Source organism: Bos taurus, unplaced genomic scaffold (genome assembly GCF_002263795.3).
Source record: "Bos taurus isolate L1 Dominette 01449 registration number 42190680 breed Hereford unplaced genomic scaffold, ARS-UCD2.0 Leftover_ScbfJmS_1899, whole genome shotgun sequence".
Lineage (NCBI taxonomy): Eukaryota > Metazoa > Chordata > Mammalia > Artiodactyla > Bovidae > Bos > Bos taurus.
The window spans coordinates 310,358-337,474 of NW_020190994.1; the positions used below are offsets into that span (position 1 = coordinate 310,358).

Here is a 27,117-nt window from a genome sequence, read left to right on the forward strand (position 1 = left end):
GGGTGGTTTGGTTTCTCCTGAGACCTCTCTCCTTGGCTTCTGACCATAACCCTTGCTGTGTCCTCACACGGTCGGGGTTTTCTCTAGTTGCAGTGAGCAGGGGCTACTCTCTAGCTGTGGTGCATGGACTTCTCATTGTGGTGGCTTCTCTTGTTGCAGAGCCCAGGCTCTATGGTGTGTGGGCTTAGTAGTTGCGGTTCCTGGGCCCTAGAGCACAGGCTCAGTAGTTGTGGTGCATGGGCTGAGGTGCTTTGTGCATGTGGGAGCTTCCTGGACCAGGGAGGGATCCTATGTCTCCTGCACTGGCAGGTGAATTCTTTACCACTAAGCCACCAGGGAAGCACCCATTTGTATATTTTTGTTTATATTTCTATTGCCTTAGGAGACTGACCTAAGAAAACATTGGTATAATTTATGTCAGAGAATGTTTTGCTTATAATCTCTACTAGGAGTTTTATGGTGTCATGTCTTATGATTAAGATTTTAAGTCATTTTTAGTTTATTTTGTGCATGGTGGGAGGGTGTGTTCTAACTTCATTGATTTACATGCCTGTGTTTCTGTCCTTATGTCTTAGTCTTCTCTTCATCTAAGCACACCAGTCATATTAAATTAGGTCCAGTATAACTAAGGGTGATCATTACTCCTTTAAGGTCCTTGTCACCAAATTCTAAGGTACTAATAACTAAGGTGTCAGCAGGTGAATCTGAGTGGACACAATTGATTTACAGAAGTCCAGAATAGCAAAGTAGAGACTTCAGCAGAGTCCAGTGTTTGAAAGGGAGACGTGTAAGGAAGTCTGAGCTCTGGATATTAGGAGCTGGGATTCCACGTCCACTAAGCAGTGGTCGTTAGTCTTTGGTGGGATCTCCCCGAATGTAGGACGTCCTTAGTGTTAGGGTGATGAAAGATTTGTGGAGATGGATGGTGATGATGGCTGCACAACAATGTGAATATACTTAATACCACTGAGCTCTATGCTTAAGATGACAGAAATGGTAAATTTCACATTAGGTGTATTTTACCACAATTAAAAGAAAACTGCATAGTATCACTGAATCTTTCAGAACATGAGTGAGCAGGGCAGCTGACACATGGCATGCCCCCCAGCTCCCTGATCTGACTCCCCTTTCCCACCTTCTCCTGATCATGACTTGATGAGTTTTCCCTTAGAGAAGTGCCTGTGTCTTGTCATGAGTTCAGTGACAGGAGCTAGTGCTGTGACAGGGATTTCCCACCCCCACCCTCCTGGCATTCTGAGTATAGCAGCCTTCTTGTTCCCAGTGCCCCACCCTGAACTCACAAATATCTGTCACCCATCTTGTGAGCATCTGCACAAGTTCCTCATCAAGGCAGGAACAGGATCTGCTGGTCATTGCATCTGTGTCACAGGGAGGGGAGAGCAGGCATTTTAGTACCAAGTATTGCCAAATTCAGACTTAAATTGAAGAAAGTAGGAAAAACCACTAGACCATTCAGGTATGACCTAAAACAAATCCCTTATGATTATACAGTGGAAGTGAGAAATAGATTTAAGGGCCTAGATCTGAGAGATAAAGTGCCTGATGAACTATGGAATGAGGTTCATGACATTGTACAGGAGACAGGGATCAAGACCATCCCCATGGGAAAGAAATGCAAAAAAGCAAAATGGCGGTCTGGGGAAGGCTTACAAATAGCTGTGAAAAGAAGAGAAGTGAAAAGCAAAGGAGCAAAGGAAAGATATAAACATCTGAATGCAGAGTTCCAAAGAACAGCAAGAAGAGATAAGAAAGCCTTCTTCAGCGATCAATGCAAAGAAATAGAGGAAAACAACAGAATGGGAAAGACTAGGGATCTCTTCAAGAAAATCAGAGATACCAAAGGAACATTTCATGCAAAGATGGGCTCGATAAAGGACAGAAATGGTATGGACCTTACAGAAGCAGAAGATATTAAGAAGAGATGGCAAGAATACACAGAAGAACTGTACAAAAAAGATCTTCACGACCCAGATAATCACGATGGTGTGATCACTGACCTAGAGCCAGACATCCTGGAATGTGAAGTTAAATGGACCTCAGAAAGCATCACTATGAACAAAGCTAGTGGAGGTGATGGAATTCCAGTTGAGCTATACCAAATCCTGAAAGATGATGCTGTGAAAGTGCTGCACTTAATATGCCAGCACATTTGGAAAACTCAGCAGTGGCCACAGGACTGGAAAAGGTCAGTTTTCATTCCAATCCTAAAGAAAGGCAATGCCAAAGAATGCTCAAACTACCGCACAATTGCACTCATCTCACACGCTAGTAAAGTAATGCTCAAAATTCTCCAAGCCAGGCTTCAGCAATATGTGAACCGTGAACTTCCTGATGTTCAAGCTGGTTTTAGAAAAGGCAGAGGAACCAGAGATCAAATTGCCAACATCCGCTGGATCATGGAAAAAGCAAGAGAGTTCCAGAAAAACATCTATTTCTGCTTTATTGACTATGCCAAAGCCTTTGACTGTGTGGATCACAATCAACTGTGGAAAATTCTGAAAGAGATGGGAATACCAGACCACCTGATCTGCCTCTTGAGAAATCTGTATGCAGGTCAGGAAGCAACAGTTAGAACAGGACATGGAACAACAGACTGGTTCCAAATAGGAAAAGGAGTACGTCAAGGCTGTATATTGTCACCCTGTTTATTTAACTTATATGCAGAATACATCATGAGAAACATTGGACTAGAAGAAACACAACCTGGAATCAAGATTGTCGGGAGAAGCATCAATAATCTCAGATATGCAGAGGACACCACCCTTATGGCAGAAAGTGAAGAGGAACTAAAAAGCCTCTTGATGAAAGTGAATGTGGAGAGTGACAAAGTTGGCTTAAAGCTCAACATTCAGAAAACGAAGATCATGGCATCTAGTCCCATCGCTTCATGGGAAATAGATGGGGAAACAGTGGAAACAGTGTCAGACTTTATTTTGGGGGGCTACAAAATCACTGATGGTGATTGCAGCCATAAAATTAAAAGACGCTTACTCCTTGGAAGGAAAGTTATGACCAACCTACATAGCATATTCAAAAGTAGAGACATTACTTTGCCAACAAAAGTCCGTCTAGTCAAGGCTATGGTTTTTCCGGTGGTCATGTATGGATGTGAGAGTTGGACTGTGAAGAAGGCTGAGCACCAAAGAATTGATGCTTTTGAACTGTGGTGTTGGAGAAGACTCTTGAGAGTCCCTTGGACTGCAAGGAGATTCAACCAGTCCATTCTGAAGGAGATCAGCCTTGGGATTTCTTTGGAAGGAATGATGCTAAAGCTGAAACTCTAGTACTTTGGCCACCTGATGCGAAGAGTTGACTCATTGGAAAAGACTCTGATGCTGGGAGGGATTGGGTACAAGAGGAGAAGGGGGCGACAGAGGATGAGATGGCTGGATGGCATCACTGACTCGATGGACGTGAGTCTGAGTGAACTCTGGGAGTTAGTGATGGACAGGGAGGCCTGGCATGCTGTGATTCTGGGGTCACAAAGAGTCAGACATGACTGAGTGACTGATCTGATCTGATAGTGTGCTGATCACAGAAGTTCTCCTGAGGTCTTTTTAAAACACAGGAGACATTTATAAAATCCTCTCCAATATTTTGGGTGTACCACTTTGGATACTTGAGAGAAGCAAGCTTAAGATTGTTGTTTGCTGATCAGAACCACAACCTCTAGAGTGACTTAAAGCAGAGCGCATGAAAGTAAATTAGGAAATCACTCAGCAGCAATTGGAGGGTGTTCTCAAGTTAAAGAATTGGATGGAACAATATTCTGTGAGAGATGGTGGTCACGTGGAGGCTTAGTCATGGGGAGGGCTTTGTATTAAAAGTGGATGAATCACACTGCTGCTTGCCATTAACAGTTTCCTACAGTCATGAATCTATATCCAAGGTCATTGAGGTTTGTGAGTTTTACAACTTTATTCTGTGAGTGCTAAGTGGGTTCTGTCACCTGTAGAAGGTGAGAGGCCTTGGATGAGCTGATGCAGTCTCATCATGCTGTGGATCCCATCCTGGTTCAGCCCCACGTCCCAGACCCCCACCTCCTGCGTCATCAGCTCTTCAGGTGTGTCCTGATCAGACTCCCACACTGCTGTCTACACAGCTCACCCTCCTGCTACACAGCTCACCCACCTGCTTCAGCCCTTCATGGACACCCCCCATCCCCACCCCTTCATGTTCGGGAAGCAGCTCCAGGTCCTCAGACAGAACAGGCTTCTTCTGCCCGCATCAGCCTTTCCAGCTCGTCCCCACACCCACTCGGTGTCCAGCTGTGCTGGCTCTGTGGGGGTCCTTTCTCACCCCCGTCTGTCTGTACATACTGGTCCCTCTGTTCCAGAGCCAGGGAGCAGTGCCCCAGGACACAGAAGGAAGGTGGGGGATGGGCTCTGCCATCCCCTCCTGCTCCTCTAGGGGGCGCCCGTGCCCTCTGTCTTCCCCCAGCCCTCAGTGGGTGCACTTGACAATTTATGAGTCTCCCCACCTCTCCTTCAATCTTTCCCAGCATCAGGGTATTTTCCAATGAGGGAAAGATTGAAGGCGGGAGGAGAAGGGGACAACAGAGGATGAGATGGTTGGATGGCATCACTGACTCGATGGACATGAGTTTGAGCAAGCTCTCAGAGTTGGTGAGGAAAGGGAGGCCCGGTTGCTGCAGTCCATGGGGTCCAAAGAGTCGGACTCAACTGAGCAATTCTACTGAACTACCCCTCCTAAGCTGTGAATGCAGGAAGGCGCCTCAGCCCAGCTTGTTCTGTCCCAGAACCCCTGCACCTGCTGTGTCTTCTTCCAGGATATTTCCCCAGATAGTCTCAGGGCTCCTGTGTCTCCCCATCTAAGACCCCTTGCTCTTCCTTCAGAGCACAGATCACAGTGCAATAGTGCATTTTCTACACTCACTCAGCGGGTCCCCCTGTACACAGTGCAGAGTACTGATTTCCATCTTGACGTGTGGTGTGTCCTCTGCACTTAGGACAATGCCTGGCTCCTCAACAAACCTCTGCTGATTGAATGAATGGAGGTGGGGATTCTGTCTGTCTTATTTGTATCCCCTTCACCATGGGATGTGTCCCCTCTTAACACAGCTCTTATATAGGATTATATGTAGGATTATAGGATTAACACATCCTTTATATAGGAGTAACAGTTAAACAACTAATGATTGCTGATTCCATCATTTGTATGACATGACCTGGAAATCTTTCCTTTAAAAACTTGGAAAATAGTTTATTTTTCTAGTGATTGAACAAAAGCATTATTTAGGAAAAATTCAAAGCCATCAACTGATCACTTCATTGTATTTATTTATATTACCTCATCTGTGATGGAAAGTGAGGAAGAAAATATTTTAAAACTTTTGGGTTGGTCCATCTTGGACATAACAGCACATCACATTTGGTTAACACCCACCTTCAGGGACTATTGGCATGTATTTATGAATTAAGGAGAAGAATGTCATTTAAATGCTTTAGTACTAAGTCTGAAAAGGTGACAGTCAAGAAACTTAGGTATGAACACTGAGCTAACACAGGTCAAAAGGTACTCCTTTTGGACTTAATGAAGTGATGGTGTATGTGTCTATATCCTGGAGGGTTGCTTCTGATCACAGACCCAGTGTCCAGAATGTCCCCTTAGGACTTTTCTGTCCTGCGTCCAAAGCACAGGGCTACTTGTGGTTAGGAGGAGCAGAGAAGGGGACTGATGCTTACTGAGCGTATTGGTGGTTGACTTCTCAGAACGTGTGGATGAAGTTGTCATCGACGCTGTTTGCGATGAAGAAACTGAGGTTTAGTCTCTTGTCCAGTGTCATCAGGCTTGTGAGAAGGACTGAGCTGCAGTCTGCTGCCTCCAGACTCTCCATCTGAATCACTCACAGGCTGAGCTCTGGCCCAGGTTCCTGAGATTTGCTCTGCAAGGGCCACGGGCTCCCAGAGAACCTGCCTAGAATCCTGCCTGGGGTCACTGGGGCCCCAGACCCAGCTACTTGCTCCCCGGGAGGGGTTGTGGACCCTGTGGCCGAGCCTGGGGCTGAGTCCCTAGGGGTCTGCATTTAAAATGGAGGAACAGTTTTTTTTTTTTTTTTTTAAACTATGAATAAAATTTAAGGTTGAATACTGAGCGGGGGTCTTGTCTGTAGAGAACTGGTGGGTGTTCTGAGCCACTGGGTAATTTCCACTGTGATTTGGGCCGTTTGGATTCCGTTTTTTATTCTTACATTTGGAATGTGTTTGGTCCTAATGAAAGAACACTTTCTTCCTGGTTGGAACTGGGAATGTTGTAGAGACTGATGGAGGCCAAATTGGCCTTCATTTTCTGTCTAATATTCTTTGGGAACAAGTGTCTAGCAAATGTTCTCTGGCAAAGGTTACCAAGAATCTATTAATTTTTTGTTGCTAATATGTGCATCATTCATTATAAATAATAATCTAGAAAGCTGTTTAAGAATGTACACATTTTTATATGACATAGATACTTGTCTGCCCATTCCTGAATAGTGATAAAATAGTATTTTAGTTCAGTCAAGTTTTGGAATCTCAGTATTACTCAGTTATTTCCCTTTATGAAGCATGCAAATAGTTGTTAACCTGAGTTTTAGGGAGAAAAAAGCTTAGTTGTTGGTGCCTTCTTCACTGGACTGCTTTTTAGAATATTTTAGCAGCGCTAGATTCAAATTTCTTGCTGACAAATTTAAGAGCCTAGTCGGATGAATTGATTTATGTTTATTTAATTTTTATTATTGATTTGGTATTTAAACTACAGATTTTTGACTGCTGTGTGATCTTTGTCTCATTGTTTTCCACATATAATTTTTCAGTTTGAAGCACTCCCATTAATGTGCTTTTTCATACTGTACCTCTTACATTTGTAGGTGTATTCGTCAGGCCTTGAAGGAGAAGATCACAATCTTAGTGACTCATCAGCTGCAGTACCTAAAAGATGCAAGTCAGATTCTGATACTGAAAGATGTAAGTAGTTTATAGAAGTCTGTGGAATTGCTGGCACTCAGGTGTGTTGAAAGCCAGACCTCCCAGCAGATCACTGTGCTTGGATTCATGGTAAGCGCCCTCTTCTCCCTCAGTTTTTCACCCCCTTCTTCTCAGAGCTGAGGTTCACGCCTTGGAGGATGAATCCAAAGACCTGTAGAAATGTCACTGTGGTACTCTAAGTCACACAAACCCTAAAGTGTATGAAAGTACAACCACAGGGTTATTGCATCGTCACTGTTCTAATGAAATTTTAAAAGGATAATGATGCTATTTTATTTAGTCAAAGTGTACTTTTTAGAAATTATACTTAAGTCAAAGTGTATTATTTAGAAATTAGGGATATTAAGATCTGATTGTATCCAGGTGATTGTTATACATAGTTTGCCTAAAGAGCATCTTCCATTAACACCAGAAGTGAGGTTGGGTAACTGAGCACCTGGGTCAGAGATGCCCTCTCTGCTGGTGTCTCCAGTTGCTGGTCTCCCTGCCCAGGTCTCTATGTGCCTGATACGTATGGGAGCCTGTGCAGCAGGAGGACAAGGCCCTGCCTTCATGGGGCTCCTGTTCTTATGGGGAGGATGTGACAGAGAGAGAGGTGGGCTGACATCCTGGCTGCCTCCCTGAGGAACTGGTGCCTCACGGGGTCTGAGTGACATGAAGGTGGGGGCCACACAGTCACCTGGGGGAAGGGGTCTGAGGCAGGGGGTCCTCAGGAAGGAACTGACCTGGCAGGTTGGAGGAACAGCAGGAAGACCAGCGTGTCTTAGGAGAGTGAGCAGGGGGATGGGAGGGAGCTGGTCTCCGAGCTGTGGGCAGGGACTGGAAGTGGGATGGAAGCCTTGGATGGTCCAGAGCACAGGATGGATGTGGTCTGATGTGAGAGTTAAGAGAGTCCTCTGATGGTCACTGGAGGGGAGACAGCAGAAGCAGTTACAAGTCTTAGTAAACCTGAGGAGACAGAAGTGTGGGCTCAGGCTAGGGTATCAGTTTCTAGAGCTGCTGTAACAAAGCACTGCAAACTGGGTGACTTAAAAAAGCAGGAGTTTATCGTCTCCCTGTTCTGGAGGCTACGGGTCCCAAATTCAGGTACCGGCAGGACCGTGCTCTCCCTGGAGGCTCTAGGGGAGAATCCTTCCTTCCAGCCTCTGGTGTTCACCGGCCTTCCTTGTGTTCCTTGGCTTCCAGCTGCAGCACTGTGCTCCCTGCCTCTGATGTCACGTGGCTGTAGTCCCTGTGTCTGTCTGGGTGTCTTTGGTCTTATTGGACGTAGGGTCACCCTGCTCCAGCGTGATCTCATCTTGAGTACATCTGCAAAGACCTTGTTTCCAAATAAGGTTGTTTATGGGTGTCATGTTTGAACCTATCTTTTTGAGGAGGGGAGCACCATTCAACTCACAACTCCTAGCATGGTTGAAGGTGGGGTGGAGACTAGTGCGAAGTGTTCAGACTTAGTGATTGCTTGCTTCAATCCATTGCTTGTTTGCTTCTGGGCCTCAGGACCTCTATCATTAACCCCTGACTGTTCCAAGGTCCTGGATCAAATCCCTGACTTAAGAAATGAATGTCTGCTCTAAGAAAGTTTATTAAAATTCTTGCCTCTCTATATTATTATTAACCCCTGCCTCTCTAGAAACAGTTCCCTGTGTGGACTCCTCTCCACTCCTCTAGGAATGGGGTGGGGGAAGGGCTAAGGTTTCTCAAGCTTAAGAGCAGTTGGTTTCACGTGCAGAGGAGGCAACTCTAGTGTGTAAACTCCTGACTGCACAGGATCAGTGGCAGGAGAATAACCTATCTTGCCAGTCCCTAGATGTTTTAGGGTCCTCTTACTGCTTCCTTTGAGGATGCTGCCTCCAGTTTTAGTACTAACAAAGTAATCATTTGTCCACTGGTGAGCACCCCTGGATGAATTAGGGACCATCCTCACTGTCTGGTCCCTCTCTCACAGCAGAGAGGGGATGGCTGCCCCCTTGTCCCCTCGGAATTGTCAGCACTTGGCTGCTGAGTGAAAATGCTGTCTTTGTACTGTCATCTCATTGTACATATTACAGATATGAAGTGGTGAGTGGTGATTTCATTAAAGAGGTGTGTGAATTTTGCCTCCCAAGTGGAACAAGACACAGTATATCCTGCATAATTTTCTAGCTCTGCAGTATCACATGGTACCCAAAGGCTTCATTGGTTTCCTCCCAGTTGCTCACCTGAGGGGCTACAGTGAGAGGGGTCATCTCCCTCCACCTGACCTGCTGTAACCAGAGCTGCTCTCATTTCGTTAGTTTTGCATCCTGAGTTTTTTTTTTTTTTTTTTTTCCCCTAATGTTTTATTTGTCACGGAGTGAATCAGCCGCATCTAGTTTCATGGGGTGAGAAAATAGTGAAACATCTGCACATTATTTTATATGACTTTGTAAGGAAGGGAAACTGTACAAGGATGTGTCTGTCACACGTGTTCAAAGAGCATGATTAGATTCAGTTCAGTTCAGTTCAGTTCAGTCCCTCAGTCACTGGAAAAATGATTAGATTGGCTGAGGCTTAAGCAGCTGCCTAATTGGGGAATCCTGGTTGGCTGCTTGTGGCTGGTAGTCCCTAAGTTTTTTCTCAAATCTGAGTGCACTGATTCTGGCTTAGGTGTTGGTTTGTGGGCACAGACTACCAAGGCTTTAGAGCCACTCCGGCCTCATGGCCTCCTTGCTTAATTACTTTTACAGGTGGAATATTGAATTCCATTGGGAACTTCCTGAGTTTATGGGGCAGTTGTAGAGACCAGGGAGATGCATCTCTCTGTCCAGGGCTGGTTCCCTATATGTCTTGTCCCACCTGGGACACATGATACTCTGACAGTGGTCAGCAAATATTTGATGAGTGACTCTTACCTATATGCAGGTGTGCTTGTGCCCACCTCTCTGTCAAGTTTAGCTTTCTTTCCAACAATATTCTCCCCAATTGACTGTTTTTTAACAATCCTACTTCTCACATGAGGCTTCTGTCAGTTTGCACGTTGTCTAGAAGACTGTGCTGATCCTCCACCAACTTCTGTACTTCTTGCTTCCCTGAGTGCCCACAGCAGTTATGCCCATGTCCTCCATTTTTAACACATGAGCCCACATTTCTTTCACATCCTCCAGCACCTAACACAGGGTTTGGCAGGGAACAGAATGCTCAATTCTGTGTTTAGTTGACTGTACTAGATTTCTCAACAAGAATTCTAGACCCAGGGATCATTATTTTTTCCCCACAATTATAATTTAAGACCAGATAACTTTTCCTGATTGATATTAGGTTGGTTTAATATTATTGACTGTACATTAATTCCTCTCAAACTTTTTTATTTTAGGGCAAAATGGTGAAAAGGGAGACTTCCACTGAGTTCCTGAAATCCGAGGTGGATATTTTTTCCCTTTTTGAGAAGGGGAATGAGCAGTCTAGACCATTTCTAGTTCCAGGAACTTCCACTCTGGTCTCTGAGTCTTTGGTTCAGTCTCTCCAGTCTCCAAGACCCTCACTGAAAGATGCGGCTCCAGAGCACCAAGATGTGAGTTTCTCACCCTGTAGTGTGCCGGGTCTGTCTGCTTTTGGTGGTCTCAGGGACCTTCAGTCTGCTCTGCTCATGTCTTCATTTGTCCCAAAGTAAACTATAAGGTTCCCAAAGTCTTGTTCCATGGAATTGGTAGAGTTAGAAGAGCATGAAGAGAGCAAGCCCTTAGGGTGTAGGATAGAGAATCTTATGGAGATCAGGAGTGGGTGCACTGCTGTGAATTTCTGGGTGAATGTGGCTCACAGTGACTGAGAACTCTTCAGTTTACCTTAGTTACATCCTAGTCATGCTGGTGGCCCCTGGACTCCCTTATGCATCCAGAGGCTTAATGTGAAGACCCCCTTAGACTAAGTCCTGCTGTGACTGCATTAAATCAGCTACTTTTCCTATATGTTGGAATATTCTGGCACTGCAGCTGACCGGCTGTATTATTTTGCCTTGGTTTGTGATGGTTTGGGATTAGGCCAGATGTAGTGTGTGTAACAGAGAAGGCAATGGGCACCCCACTCCAGTACTCTTGCCTGGAAAATCCCATGGACGGAGGAGCCTGGTAGGCTGTAGTCCATGGAGTTGCTAAGAGTCGGACACAACTGAGCGACTTCACTTTCACTTTTCACTTTCACGCATTGGAGAAGGAAATGGCAACCCACTCCAGTGTTGTTGCCTGGAGAATCCTAGGGACGGGGGAGCCTGGTGGGCTGCCGTCTGTGGGGTCGCACAGAGTCGGACACGACTGAAGCGACTTAGCAGCAGCAGCATTGTGTGTAAAGGACCTGACTCACAGCAGATACTTTGTAATTAGTTCCCATCTTCCTTTCTTACCCTTCAACGCTGAGACCTACATTTTATCCACCTTGAATCCCAGTGGCCAGCATAGAGCCCCGGACATCCTTGGTCCACGAGACTGTATAATCCATTCTGAGTCTTCCAGATAGAAGTACAGAAATGGACTAGATCTCCCTTAAAAACATCCACAGGTATTCCTCGATGTCCAAAGTTTCACTATCCAGACCCAGGAGCCTGGATGTTTCTGACTTCTGTTCAGATTAGTCCCTCACATTCCACACTTTGGAATCACTCTCTGAAATTTAGGAACCAAATAGATTTGGATCATATGCTTGTCCCTTGCTATCCAAACTCATATTAGTCCAACTCACTCTGTGAACTCAGTTTACTGTATTTGGCTAGTATTTTGAGCCCTTAGTATGTTGTATGTTCCTGTCATTGAGTGACACAGTCATCTGGAGGGATACACTAGCTCCATATCCTTCTGTGTGTTATTTTGGGAGAAGCTTCTGCATTTATACTTGAATCAGGCAGGCTGTGCTTGTGCTCAGAGTCTTGATCTACTTTAAGCAAAGCTACCCAAAGATGAATGACCTCATGCAAATGATGTTTCCTTATTTGCAATAGGTTCCTAGGAGTAGAATGGCTGGGTCCAAAGGTAAATGCACACGTGGTTTCACTAGATATTCCCACATCCTTCTCCAGAGGAGACGGGCCATCCTGCAGTCCTGCCAGTGCATGAGATGTGTCATTTTCTCCACAGCTTTGCAGTGGAGGGCAGTGTTGAACTTTTGAAATTTGGGGGTTCTTTATTTAAAATTTCATCTCTAACTGCCATTTTTCCCTCTCAGACTGAGAATATACAGGTTACACTACCTCTAGAGGACCATTTGGAAGGAAAAGTTGGTTTTAAGACCTATGAGAATTACTTCACAGCAAGTGCTGGCTGGCCTGTCATCATCTTTCTTATTCTAGTAAACATCACAGCTCAGGTATGTAAGGGTGTGCTTTCTGGTTTGTGCACTCAGCTTGATGTTTATGTACTATTTATACTGTATTTTGGAGAAGGCAATGGCACCCCACTCCAGTACTCTTGCCTGGAAAATCCCATGGATGGAGGACCCTGGAAGGCTGCAGTCCATGGGGTCGCTGAGGGTCGGACACGACTGAGTGACTTCACTTTCACTTTTCATTTTAATGCATTGGAGAAGGACATGGCAACCCACCCCAGTGTTCTTGCCTGGAGAATCCCAGGGACGGGGTATCCTGGTGGGCTGCTGTCTATGGGGTCGCACAGAGTCAGACATGACTGAAGTGACTCAGCAGCAGCAGCAGCAGCATACTGTATTTTATAAATATTTTCAAATATGTGTATTAAGAGATTTGTCTCAAAGAACTGGCCCCTGAAGTTGTGAGATCTAGCTGGGTGAATGTGACATTGCTCTAAGGGCCTTTGACTGACTGAACAGGGCCACAACAGTGTTGAGGGTGATCTCCTCTACTGAAGTTCTCATGATGGATGTGAACCACATCCACAAAATAGCTTCAAGGCAACATCTAGATGAGTGTTTGGTGAATCACTGGAGACTGGCCTGGCCATGCTGACACAGAAGACTGACCATCACAGTACCTGTCAAGGTTTCTCCTTTGAAAAACCTCAGCATCTATACTGTTATCATTGCATTTTGCAGTCCACTTGGATTTGCTGTGAACTATGTTATTTGTGGGGACCAAAATAAGTGAGGCTTACTGATGTGTGAACATGACAGGTTGTGTGGGGAAAGGGGATATGTTTTAGAGAGATTAAAATGCAGCATGCCCTTCCCTGACCTGTGGTCCTCTGGGATGTGGGGTTTGATGCAGGCCTGAGCTGGAAGGATCGCCTCCGTGTTCTGGAGCCTTTCCATCCCCAGCCTAGTGAGCGGGGTGTGAGGGCTCAGTAATGTCGGTGTCTGAGTGACTGTTGTTTCCTGCTCCAGGTTGTCTATGTCCTGCAGGATTGGTGGCTTGCAGACTGGTGAGTGATTCCTGGTCTGACCCAAAGTGCTGTGAAATGTATATGAAGCCTCACTTTCCCACAGGCAGGGGGGAGGTGGCGCTTGCTCAGCCTCCTCTTCTGACCCTCATGTAGTTTCCTGAAGAAAAAGTAAACTTGATGGTGAAACGTGACCCTCCCATGGTGTTTCCCCATGTCTGACCCTTTAACAGCTTCTTCACAGACAGTTTTGAGAACTGAAAGTCGTGATTCAAATCTTTAAAAGGGAGACAAACACAGAGCCTCATGACCTGGGAAACACTTTTCAACATAAAACATGTCTCTGGAATCAAAGTATTTTTTTTTCTTTAATTTTTGTGTAAATATTTATATCTATAATGTAATATTTTTTTCTTCCCTGTTCCATAGGGGGAATATACAAAGAGACCTGTATTTTAGGGTATATGGAAAAGAAGACACAATTTTTATCCTCGATCTGAACTGGTACTTTACAGTTTATTCAGGTAAAGTTGAATCTTCTAGTCCATTATATGAGAGTCTGAGGTGTTTACAATGAGGCTGTGTGAGCAACTAGGGCCTCCAGGAGTAATTCAGTAATGTCTTATGAGACTAAGAACCTGAGTTGCATTTACACTGTGAATTAACTAGAATAATTATTTTTAAAATCTAGAAATCTAGAAGAAAGAGGTTGAGTAAAGACTCTTAATTTACTGTGCACTGGGTTTTGGAAGTTAAACCAGGATTGCACATTATGAAAGTCAGCCACTGGAAATATGTGGCTATTGTCTATTCTAATAAGTCACTTTAGCTAAATCTTGTATCATCATATGAATGGGCAAGGAGATTAGAAAGGGATCCCCATCCTGTGGTTCAGAGTGTTCTAATTCCGTCTGAATAAATCCTGGCTTTTATTGATCTTACATGAAATTCTCTGGCAGCAAGGGTCCTGAAATAAAAGTGTTATTGCCTTGAAGGTATTCAGACTTCCACACTGCTCCTCTCTTGGGCTTCACTAATTACTTGAGAAGCTAAACAGGAAGTAATCCCGTGTGTGGGATTAGAATTCCTTCTCTTTCTTACCTTGAGATCACAGTGTTATCTCATCCCCAACTGTGCGATTGATTTAACATTTGGCTTGCCAGACTAATAAAATGACCCTCTCTATTCACAGGAGTGTTTAGAATTTATATAGCATTCATCTTCACTAAAATTTTAAATATCTTCTTCCATTCATCTGTTGATGGACATCTAGATTGCTTCCATGTCCTTGCTTTTGTAAATACTGTTGCTTTGAACCTTGAGGGCCATGTGTCATTTGGATTATGGTGTCCTCGGGATATTGCCCAGTTGTGGGATTGCTGGGTCATATGGTAGTTTTATTCCTAGTTTTTAAAAGAATTTTCATACTGTTCTCCATGGTGAACAGTATGACTGTATCAGTGTACATTCTCACCAACAGTGTAAAAAGGTTTCCTTTTCTCCACACTCTCTCTGGCATTTATTGCTTGTAGATTTTTTGATGATGGCCATTCTGACTGGTGTGAAGTCCTACCTTATTGTAGTTTTGATCTACATATGGATGTGAGAGTTGGACTATCAAGATAGCTGAATGCTGAAGACTTGATGCTTTTGAACTGTGCTGTTGGAGAAGACTCTTGAGAGTCCCTTCGACTGCAAGGAGATCCAACAGGTCCATCCTAAAGGAAATCAGTCCTAAATATTCATTGGAAGGACTCATGCTGAAGCTGAAGCTCCCATACTTTGGCCACCTGATGCGAAAAACTGACTTCTTGGAAAAGACCCTGATGCTGGGAAAGACTGATGGCAGGAGGAGAAGGGGATGACAGAGGATTAGATGGTTGAATGGCATCACCCACTTGAGAGACTTGAGTTTGAGCAAGCTCCAAGATTTGGTGATGGACAGGGAAGCCGGGCGGCATGCAGTCCATGGGGTCACAAAGAGTCAGACATGACTAAGTGACTGAACTGAATTGACCTGAAAAATTGGGTGATGTTGAACATTTTTTCATGTGCCTTTTGGCCAGCTGTCTGTCTTCTTTGGAAAGTGTCTATTTAAGTCATCTGCCCATTTTTTTGATTTTTTTTTTTTGAGTTACATGACCTGTTTGTATATTTTGGAAATTAATCCCTTGAAAATTGGTTACTGCTACTGCTAAGTCACTTCAGTCGTGTCCGACTCTGTGCGACCCCATAGACGGCAGCCCATCAGGCTCCACCATCCCTGGTATTCTCCAGGCAATAACACTGGAGTAGGTTGCCATGTCCTTCTCCAATGCATGGAAGTGAAAATTGAAAGTGAAGTCGCCCAGTCATATCCGACTCTTAGCGACCCCATGAACTGCAGCCTACCAGGCTCCTCCATCCATGGGATTTTCCAGGCAAGAGTACTGGAGTGGGATGCCATTGCCTTCTCTGTGAAAATTGCTTAGTTTGCAGATATTTTTTCTCATTATCAAGGTTGTCTTTGCATCTCATTTATGCAACATATATACACTGGCATATTTTTGTTGTTCAGTTGCTAAATCATGTCTGACTCATTTTCAACCCCATGGACTGTAGCCTATCAAGCTCCTCTTCCATGTGGTTTCCTAGGCAAAAATACTAGAGTGAGTTGCCATTTCCTTCTCCAGGGAGGGTCTACCTGACCCAGCGATTGAACCTGCATCCTCCATTGGCAGGCAGGTTCTTATCACTGAGCCACCAGGGAAGCCCACACTGGAATATTACTCAGCCATAAAAAGAAACAAAATTGGGTCATTTGTAGACATGGATGGACCTAGAGTCTATCATACAGAGTGAAGTAAGTCAGAAAGAGAGAAACAAAAATGCATAATTAGCACATATATGTGGAATCTAGAAAAATGGTACAATATAGATGCTATTTGCAACAGTAGGAATAGAGACCACTGAGTTATTTCTGGTCTGACCCAAAGTGCTATGAAATCTACACGAAGCCTCACTTTCCCACAGGTGGGGGGAGGTGGTGCTTGTTCAACCTCTTCTTATGACCCTTATGTAGTTTCTCTGAAGAAAAAGTAAACGATGGTGAATGTGATCCTCCCACGGTATTTCCCCATGTCTAGCCCTTTAGCAGCTTCTTCACAGATGATTTTGAGAACTGAAAGTCATGATTCAAATCTTTAAGAGGGAGACAAACACAGGGCCTTGTGAGCTGGGAAACACTTTTCAGCATAAAATACGTTTCTTGAATCAAAGTATTTTTTAAATATTTGTGTAAATTCTCTTTATATATATAAAATTTAATAATTTTTAGATATAAAAATGTAGAGGTAAAGAATAGATGGTTGACTCTCGTTAAGGGGGTAAGTTAGAAAATTAGGATTGATATATCTACACTACCATGTGTAAAACAAATAGCTAGTGGGAAGTTGTTTTTGTATAGCTCAAGGAGCTCAGCTTGGTGATCTGTGGTGACCTAGAGGGGTGGAAATGGTGGTGGGGAGGGAGGTACAAGACAGAGGGGATATTTGTATACATGTAGCTGATTCACTTCCTTGTACAGCAGAAACTAACCCAACATTGTAAGACAGTTATACCCCAATTAAATTTTTTTTTAATTTTATTTTATTTTTAAACTTTACATAATTGTATTAGTTTTGCCAAATATCAAAATGAACCTGCCACAGGTATACATGTATTCCCCATCCTGAACCCTCCTCCCTCCTCCCTCCCCATACCATCCCTCTGGGTCGTCCCAGTGCACTAGCCCCAAGCATCCAGTATCGTGCATCGAACCTGGACTGGCAACTCGTTTCATACATGATATTTTACATGTTTCAATGCCATTCTCCCAAATCTTCCCACCCTCCCTCTCCCACAGAGTCCATAAGACTGTTCTATACATCAGTGTCTCTTTTGCTGTCTCGTACACAGGGTTATTGTTACCATCTTTCTAAATTCCATATATATGCGTTAGTATACTGTATTGGTGTTTTTCTTTCTGGCTTACTTCACTCTGTATAATAGGCTCCAGTTTCATCCACCTCATTAGAACTGATTCAAATGTATTCTTTTTAATGGCTGAGTAATACTCCATTGTGTATATGTACCACAGCTTTCTTATCCATTCATCTGCTGATGGACATCTAGGTTGCTTCCATGTCCTGGCTACTATAAACAGTGCTGCGATGAACACTGGGGTACACGTGTCTCTTTCCCTTCTGGTTTCCTCAGTGTGTATGCCCAGCAGTGGGATTGCTGGATCATAAGGCAGTTCTATTTCCAGTTTTTTAAGGAATCTCCACACTGTTCTCCATAGAGGCTGTACTAGTTTGCATTCCCACCAACAGTGTAAGAGGGTTCCCTTTTCTCCACACCCTCTCCAGCATTTATTACTTGTAGATTTTTGGATCGCAGCCATTCTGACTGGTGTGAAATGGTACCTCATAGTGGTTTTGATTTGCATTTCTCTGATAATGAATGATGTTGAGCATCTTTTCATGTGTGTGTTAGCCATCTGTATGTCTTCTTTGGAGAAATGTCTATTTAGTTCTTTGGCCCATTTTTTGATTAGGTCATTTATTTTTCTGGAGTTGAGCTGTAGGAGTTGCTTGTATATTTTTGAGATTAGTTGTTTGTCAGTTGCTTCAGTTGCTATTATTTTCTCCCATTCTGAAGGCTGTCTTTTCACCTTGCTAATAGTTTCCTTTGATGTGCAGAAGCTTTTAAGGTTAATTAGGTCCCATTTGTTTATTTTTGCTTTTATTTCCAATATTCTGGGAGGTGGGTCATAGAGGATCCTGCTGTGATGTATGTCACAGAGTGTTTTGCCTATGTTCTCCTCTAGGAGTTTTATAGTTTCTGGTCTTATGTTTAGATCTTTAATCCATTTTGAGTTTATTTTTGTGTAAGGTGTTAGAAAGTGTTCTAGTTTCATTCTTTTACAAGTAGTTGACCAGATTTCCCAGCACCACTTGGTAAAGAGATTGTCTTTAATCCATTGTGTATTCTTGCCTCCTTTGTCAAAGATAAGATGTCCATACATGCCTGGATTTATCTCTGGGCTTTCTATTACTCATTATCAGAGAAAGGCAAATCAAAACCACTATGAGGTACCATTTCACACCAGTCAGAATGGCTGCGATCCAAAAGTCTACAACCAATAAATGCTGGAGAGGGTGTGGAGAAAAGGGAACCCTCTTACACTGTTGGTGGGAATGCAAACTAGTACAGCCACTATGGAGAACAGTGTGGAGATTCCTTAAAAAACTGGAAATAGAACTGCCTTATGATCCAGCAATCCCACTGCTGGGCATACACACTGAGGAAACCAGAAGGGAAAGAGACACGTGTACCCCAGTGTTCATTGCAGCACTGTTTATAATAGCCAGGACATGGAAGCAACCTAGATGTCCATCAGCAGATGAATGGATAAGAAAGCCATGGTACATATACACAATGGAGTATTACTCAGCCATTAAAAAGAATACATTTGAATCAGTTCTAATGAGGTGGATGAAACTGGAGCCTATTATACAGAGTGAAGTAAGCCAGAAAGAAAAACACCAATACAGTATACTAACGCATATATATGGAATTTAGAAAGATGGTAACAATAACCCTGTGTACGAGACAGCAAAAGAGACACTGATGTATAGAACAGTCTTATGGGCTCTGTGGGAGAGGGAGAGGGTGGGAAGATTTGGGAGAATGGCATTGAAATATGTAAAATATCATGTATGAAACGAGTTGCCAGTCCAGGTTCGATGCACGATACTGGATGCTTGGGGCTAGTGCACTGGGACGACCCAGAGGGATGGTATGGGGAGGGAGGAGGGAGGAGGGTTCAGGATGGGGAACACATGTATACCTGTGGCAGATTCATTTTGATATTTGGCAAAACTAATACAATTTTGTAAAGTTTAAAAATAAAATAAAAAAAAAAAGAAAAGACATACATTTAAATGATGATATTTATTTACAAATGCTTTGTGTTTCTATAAATCTCTTAGTGAGAGATTAGTTGCTAACTTAATTACCTCATGTCAAAATCTAATTTGTAGTTCCTTCCAATTCAGTTGTTTAAGGGATGGTCCACTTACAACTTAACATGATCTTTTTGTACTCTTTAAAGTTACTTGGGCATAGAAGTAGCTACTTTATTATTTATTTTTAAAAGTTTTACTAATTTTTATTACAGTATAGTTGTAGCATAACCATGTTGTGTTACTTTATGCTGTTCAGGAAAGTGAACTAGTTATATCCTCTCATTTTTTGATTTCTTTCCCATTTCGGTCACCACAGAGCACTGAATCGACTTCTCTGTGCTATACAGTAGGTTCTCAAGTAGCAACTTTACATGAAAGTAAATAGACACTTACTTGTAATTAGATGTTTACAAGGAAATGCTAAGTCTTTTCTCTTGTTCCCTGTTAATTCATGTGTTGGCTCCAAAGCATACCAGAGTTTTAGATTATGGGACATACCAGAGTTTTATCATTATGTAGTGATATTTGAAATGAGGGGAAAGGAAGATCAACTACTTTTTATCAGTTTAGTTCAGTCTCTCAGTTGTGTCCGATTCTTTGGGACCCAATGGACTGTAGCATGTCAGGCCTTCCAACATCAGGCCCTTCAGCATCACCAACTCCTGGAGTTTACTCAAACTCATGTCCATTGAGTCGGTGATGGCATCCAACCATCTCATCCTCCCTTATACGCTTCTCCTCCCACCTTCAATCTTTCCCAACATCAGGGTCTTTTCAAATGAGTCAGCTCTTCACATCAGGTGGCCAAAGCATTGGAGCTTCAGCTTCAGCATCAGTCCTTCAAATGAATATTCAGGACTGATATCCTTCAGGATGGACTGGTTGGATCTCCTTGCAGTCCAAGGAACTCTCAAGAGTCTTCTCCAACATCACAGTTCAAAAGCATCGAGTCTTTGGTGCTAGCTTTCCTATGGTCCAACTCTCACATCCATACATGACCACTGGGAAAACCATAGCCTTAATTAGATGGACCTTTGTTGGCCGAGTAATGTCTCTGCTTTTCAATATGCTGTCTGGATTTGTCATTACTTTTCTTTCAAGGAGTATGTGTCTTTTTATTTTGTGGCTGCAGTCACCATCTGCAGTGATTTTGGAGGCCCCCAATAAATAAAGTCTGCCACTATTTCCACTGTTTCCCCATCTATTTGCCATGAAGTGATGGGACCGGATGCCATGATCTTAGTTTACTTAATGTTGAGCTTTAAGCCAACTTTTTCACTCTCCTCTTTCACTTTCATCAGAGAGGCTCTAGTTCTTCACTTTCTGCCAGAAGGATGGTGTCATCTGCATATCTGAGGTTATTGCTGTTTCTCCTGGCAATCTTGATTCCAGCTTATGCTTCATCCAGCCCAGCATTTCTCATGATGTACTCTGCATATATGTTAAATAAGCAAGGTGACAATATACAGCCTTGATGTACTCCTTTTCCTATTTGGAACCAGTCTGTTGTTCCATGCCCAGTTTTAACTGTTGCTTCCTGAGCTGCATACAGATTTCTCAGGAGGCAGGTCAGGTGGTCTTTTATTCCTATCTGTTTCAGAATTTTCTAAAGTTTATTGTGATCCACACAGTCAAAGGCCTTGGCATAGTCAATAAAGCAGAAATAGATGTTTTTCTGGAACTCTCTTGCTTTTTCAATGATTCTGCGGGGTTGGCAATTTGATCTCTGATTTCTCTGCCTTTTCCAAAACCAGTTTGAACATCTGGAAGTTTATGGTTCATGTATTGCTGAAGCCTGGCTTGGAGAATTTTGAGCATTACTTTACAAGCATGTGAGATGAGTGTAATTGTGTGGTAGTTTGAGCATTCTTTGGCATTGCCTTTCTTAGGGATTGGAATTAAAACTGACCTTTTCAAGTCCTGTGGCCACTGCCGAGATTTCCAAATTTTCTGGCATATTGAGTGCAGCACTTTCACAGCATCATCTTTTAGGATTTGAAATAACTCAACTTGAATTAATTATCTTTTTTCTCCTGAGTTTTTATTAGAACTTTTAATTGAATTAGGAAAACCTAGAATGCGCCTGCAGTTTACACGATTTCCACCCTCCTCTATGTTGTTTCTATTTCATGAGAAGAAAATAGTGTTTTTTATATTGTTCTTTATGTTTTGTGAAAGCATTGAGCTCTTACACAATCCATTGTATATGTGTAGTTACATATATATATATAAATTTATTGATTCTATATTCTATATATGTAAATTTATGTATAAATTTTACTTATAGAATAAAATACACAGTATCTTTATAAACTGCCTACCATGCTTTAGCGTCATTGAGTATAAGGCAGAGATCTTGTGCTGAGTGATGTTTCTTTATTTCAGGGTTAATTGTATCTACCATCCTTTTTGGCATTACAAGATCTCTGTTGATATTCTATGTCCTTGTTAATTCTTCACAAACTTTGCACAACAAAATGTTGGAGTCCATTTTCAGAGCTCCGGTATTGTTCTTCAATAGAAATCCGATAGGTAAGTCAGACACCAAGTTTTTCTATGTCTTAACACTTTTAATGCCTAATTATGTTTGATAGTTGAAAATGGAAGAGATGCTAGGACAAAAATCACTGTGCATGTTGATTAGTTTTATATAAAAAGTTTCATAGCTATTTTTTCCTGCCAGAGGAAATCTGAATATAGGAGTGTATGAGCTTTTCTTGCAATTTATGTGTATCTGTAACTGAATCAGAAATTGTCCTCAGACTAACAGTGCTTTATTTTATAGTAAGCCGGCAAAGAAAAAGCTACTAGAAAGAATGAAACAAAGAATCAAGACTTTTCTCCAAAGCAACATTTTAAAAAGCTATAGTTATAATCATCCATTCTTTTTAAAATAGTAAGACCTTTAAGTTCTTAAGCTAGGGATGTGATTTTCTATAAACTCTTAATATAACTTTAATTTGAAAACATTTTGATTTTGAGAAGTCTATAATGAAAGGAAAAACCATGATTCCCTTAGTTGTTCATTAGTTATTTGTGAATCATTATTTTCTATATCTTGCATGGTGCACAATAGGACTGTTTTTTTGTAATCCCTTACAATAAAGCCTTAATAGCCATTTGCTAAATTATATGCAAAATGAGATTAGCACAGTGCAGAATTTTATTTGTTAAAAAACAAATTAAAAGTTTTAATTCCTTCTGTGAATTCTAGAGTTCAGCAGATCAATTCATCCAATATCCAAATAATCTTATAATCTGTTTTACTAGTGGTTCATCTTGGGTTCTGTTGAAGAAGTATAATATAAATGTTAGATGAGTCCTAAACTGCTAATTTGGAGAAGGATATGGCAACACACTCCAGTGTTCTTGCCTGGAGAATCCCAGGGACAGGGGAGCCTGATGGGCTGCCATCTATGGGGTCGCACAGAGTCAGACACGACTGAAGTGACTTAGCAGTAGCAGCAGCAGTAAAGATAAATGAATGTTTATTTTGCAGGATGGTTTAAGAGTCCATTTGTTGTGTAGCATATGAAACATCCAACAGATAATGAAAACATGTTGAAATGTTTTTGACAAGTTGTTGAAATGTTGGCTGTGTTACATGGTGTTAAGCTTACATGGTGTTAAGCTAAGATGGTGTTAAGAAGGACCTTCTTCCAGGAATATCTCTATAGGAGACAGGCTGTGTGTGTCTTTGTTTCATTGCCCATTCGTTTGTGGGACCACAGAGCTCTGACATGCGTTCATATTTTGAGGTTTACCTAAATGGTAATGGAAAATTAGTTAAAACACAAGATCAGTTAAATGTATACATCCTCCTCAATAAAATCTGCTCTCTAGTTTTGCAATGGACTTTTGGTTATATTTAAGCGGTCGTGTGGTATGTGGCAGGTGGATCTTCAGTGTTAAGGAAGAGTGTCCCTGAAGGTTTCCTAGTGGTTGCTTCCTCTACCATGAGGCCTTTGACCTGTCTTGCTTCAGAGAGTAGCCTCCTGATCTGGGTTCCTCTGAAGGGTTAGTTCATCAGTGGACATGCCCACGCTGTTCAGGTGGTTAGACTTGTGCTGAGGCCCAAGGTGGCTTTGTTTTTTTGCAAGTGATGATTGACAGGACCTGTCAATCAGGGATTGTTTCTGGGACAGGCAGGGATGAGGGCTGGAGGGACGATAGGAATAAGCTCAGCCTGGTCATCAACTAGCTGTGTGACCAAGGATAAAGCAGGTAGATACTACTGGGCAGGCAAATCTCCAGGCAGGATGGTGCCATGGTTATAATTATGGATTCTAGAACAAGCTGTCTCGGTTCAGTCCTGTTGCTAGTTACTAATAGTAGTAGCCAGTTATAGTTACTTTAATCTTTATGTATGTGCTAGTGATTTCATTTCTCTGTGTCTCAGTTTTCTAACCTGTAAAATATGAGGATACTGTTAACACACTAGCAAAGACTAGAGGTTGCTTCAAGAAAATTAGAGATACCAAGGGAACATTTCAAGCAAAGATGGGCACAATAAAGGACAGAAATGGTATGGACCTAACAGAAGCAGAAGATGTTAAGAAAAGGCGGCAAGAATACATAGAAGAACTATACAAAAAGACCTTCATGACCCAGATAACCATGATGGTGTGATCACTCACCTAGAGCCAGACTTCCTGGAGTCTGAAGTCAGATGGGTGTTAGGAAGCATCACTATAAAAAAGCTAGTGCAGTTGATGGTTAGCTAAATTACTTCAAATTCTAAAAGATGCTCCTGTTAAAGTGCTGCACTCAGTATGCCAGCAAATTTGGAAAACTGTGCAAGTGACCACAGGACTGGAAAAAGTCAGTTTTCATTCCAATCCCAAAGAAAGGCAATACTAAAGAATGTTCAAACTACTGCACAACTTTGCACTCATCTCACACACTAGCAAATAATGCTCAAAATTCTCCAAGTGATGCTTCAACAGTACCTGAATTGAGAACTTCCAGATATTCAAGCTGGTTTTAGAAAAGGCAGAGGAACTAGAGATCAAGCTGCCAACATCTGTTGGATCATCAAAAAGGCAAGAGAGTTCCAGAAAAATATCTACTTCTGCTTTATTGACTATGCCAAGGCCTTCGACTGTGTGGATCACAATAAACTCTGGAAAATTCTGAAAGAGATGGGATTACCAGACCACCTGACCTGCCTCCTAAGAAATCTGTATGAAGATCAAGAAGCAACATTTAGACCTGGACATGAAACAATGGACAGGTTCCAAGTTCAGAAAGCAGTACGTCAAGGCTGTATATTGTCACCCTGCTTATTTAACTTATATGCAGAGTACATCATGTGAAATCCTGGGCTGGATGAAGCTCAAGCCAGAATCAAGATTGCCAGGAGAAATATCAATAACCTTAGATATACAGATGACACCACCCTTATGGCAGAAAGCAAAGAGGAACTGAGGAGGCTCTTGATGAAAGTGAAAGAGGACAGTGAAACAGCTGGGTTAAAACTCAACATTCAGAAAACTAAGATCGTGACATCTGGTCCCATCACTTCATGGCACATAAGTGGGGAAACAGGGGAAACAGTGAGATACTTTGTTTTCTTGGGCCCCAAAATCACTGCAGATGGTGATTGCGGCCATGAAATTAAAAGACGCTTGCTCCTTGGAAGAAAAGCTATGACCAATCTAGACAGCATATTAAAAAGCAGAGACATTACTTTGCTGACAAAAGTCCATCTGGTCAAAGCTCTGGTTTTTCTAGTAGTCATGAATGGATGTGAGAGTTGGATCATAGGAAAGCTAGTGCTGAAGACGTGATGCTTTTGAACTGTGGTGTTGGAGAAGACTCTTGAGTGTCCTTTGGTCTGCACGGAGATCCAACCAGTCCATCCTAAAGGAAATCAGTCCTGAATATTCATTGGAAGGACTGATGCTGAAGCTGAAGCCCCAATACTTTGGCCACCTGATGTGAAGAGCTGACTCATTTGAAAAGACCCTGATGTTGGTAAAGATTGAAGGCGGGAGGAGAGGGGGACGACAGAGGATGAGATGGTTGGATATTATCACCGACTCAATGGACATGAGTTTTAGCAAGCTCTGGGAGTTGGTGATGGACACAGAGGCTGGCGTGCTGCAGTCCATAGAGTTGCAAAAAGCCAGATACAACTGAGCGACTGAATTGAACTGACTGATTCACACACTTTTGAATATCTCAGTACTGTGGGCATTAAACAGATTAATACATTTGCAACACTTAGCACATGGGCAGTGCCTAAGGAACCTTAGTGAGGATGATGACATGGCGTCTGTGAACTTTGTCTCCTGTGAAATGGAAGTAACTCCTGCTCTTTCCTGTTCCACAAGACTCTTATGATAATTAAATAAGACTGTTGAGGTCAGCATCATGTGTAGATTTACTCAGCACATGTTGTTTGATCCAGGCAGGAGCAGAGCATAGGATAATAAACTGTGCAGGGCCACACAGATCTCATTTTATTATGAAGCTGTAATGAGGAAATGATTCGAGGAGTCTGTGCTTTTATGTTGTGAAGTTGCTCCACTTTTGTCAGTTAATTTGAAAACTACAGTCATGAAGTTGGGAGTATCAAGTGGGACTGGATTTCTGTTCTCAAAGCCTTTGAGTGCTCATGACCACAGTTAACCAGACTCTTTGGTATTCAAGACCTGTGGGTATCTCCAGATGCTGACTTATTTATTATTCAAGGATTTGGGATGAAGTTTAAATCTTCAAGGTTACTAATCCTAGAGCAGCTAGCACACTTGGGTATATCTTGTCTCCCCTCCTGTGTCTATTAACATGACTTCATTCCTTCAAGAAAATAGAAGCCCAAATGAGTACTGCAAAGATAGACCGAGTTTGTGCAAAAGGTTTAGGGGCCATAAATTAATTACTCTTTCAGTGGAAGGTATAGTAAATTGAACCCTTTCCTGTGATTATTTTCAGAAGTGGAATTTGCAATAGATTATTTATGGTGGACTTTGTTTCTGGTATGTTTTGTCATGAAGGGAAAACCACATATAGTAGTGTTACTTGTTACCGAGTTCAAGCTTGTTCTGCTTGCCTCGTGACAGCCCAGTAAGTCTTACAGACAAGGTGTGGAGGCAAGGAATAATAACTCTATTTGGAAAGCTGGCAGACTGAGAAGACGGCAAACTAACGTCTCAAAATAACAGTCTTATTGGGGTCTGGATGCCAGCTTCTTTTATAGAACAAAGAGGAGAGCAGACAAGGAAGTCAAGTCAAAAGGCCATTTATCTTGCAAAATTGGAGAGGGATGTGTTCATTTCTTCTTTGCTGCAGCCATTCACAAGTGGCCAAGGTCAGACTGTCTCTCTGTGAGCAGAAAAAAGCCACTTTAGTTTAACATTCAGGCAGAGAAGTAGGATTCCACAACAAAAGCGATGAGTAGCAAAAGCTAAAGTCAAAGAGATCCAACATGCAGTCAAAAATGGCTCCTCCCTGTTACAGTTCCTTTGATCTGCATCTCCGCTATCTGGGGCCAGTGTCCTGTGCTTTCTCATCCTGAGTCTCCTCAGGGTGCACCACCCTTGCAGGGGTGTCTGCAGAGTCCTGATGGCTACAACATCCTTTGTTTACTGATGTGACAGGTGGCATTTTTAGTTCACACCACATATTTACTAGAAATTAGTTATCATCGTCTAATTTTACTGCCTTTAGGATATACTGTTGTTGTGGATTCTGAGAAGGGAAATAAAATCAATGATTATAAGTGATCCTTAGTCATTTAGTAATATTTCTGTTTTCCTGCCTACATCCCTCTGGTCTTCTTAGATGCTTATTCACAAATCTGTGTTTGTCACACCTGGTACACCTCTG

At 42.4% G+C, this 27,117-nt stretch overlaps 1 protein-coding gene across 1 annotated transcript in view; it reads left to right on the top strand.

The window, feature by feature from the left end:
- The window catches only part of LOC101902555 (ATP-binding cassette sub-family C member 4), a 313,640-nt gene that overhangs the window by 106,983 nt on the left and 179,540 nt on the right, over window positions 1-27,117 (top strand). The window contains 4 exon segments of the mRNA XM_059884434.1: window positions 6,887-6,983; window positions 10,336-10,533; window positions 12,174-12,314; window positions 13,302-13,339. Of these exon segments, the coding sequence (XP_059740417.1) occupies window positions 6,887-6,983; window positions 10,336-10,533; window positions 12,174-12,314; window positions 13,302-13,339 (474 nt within the window).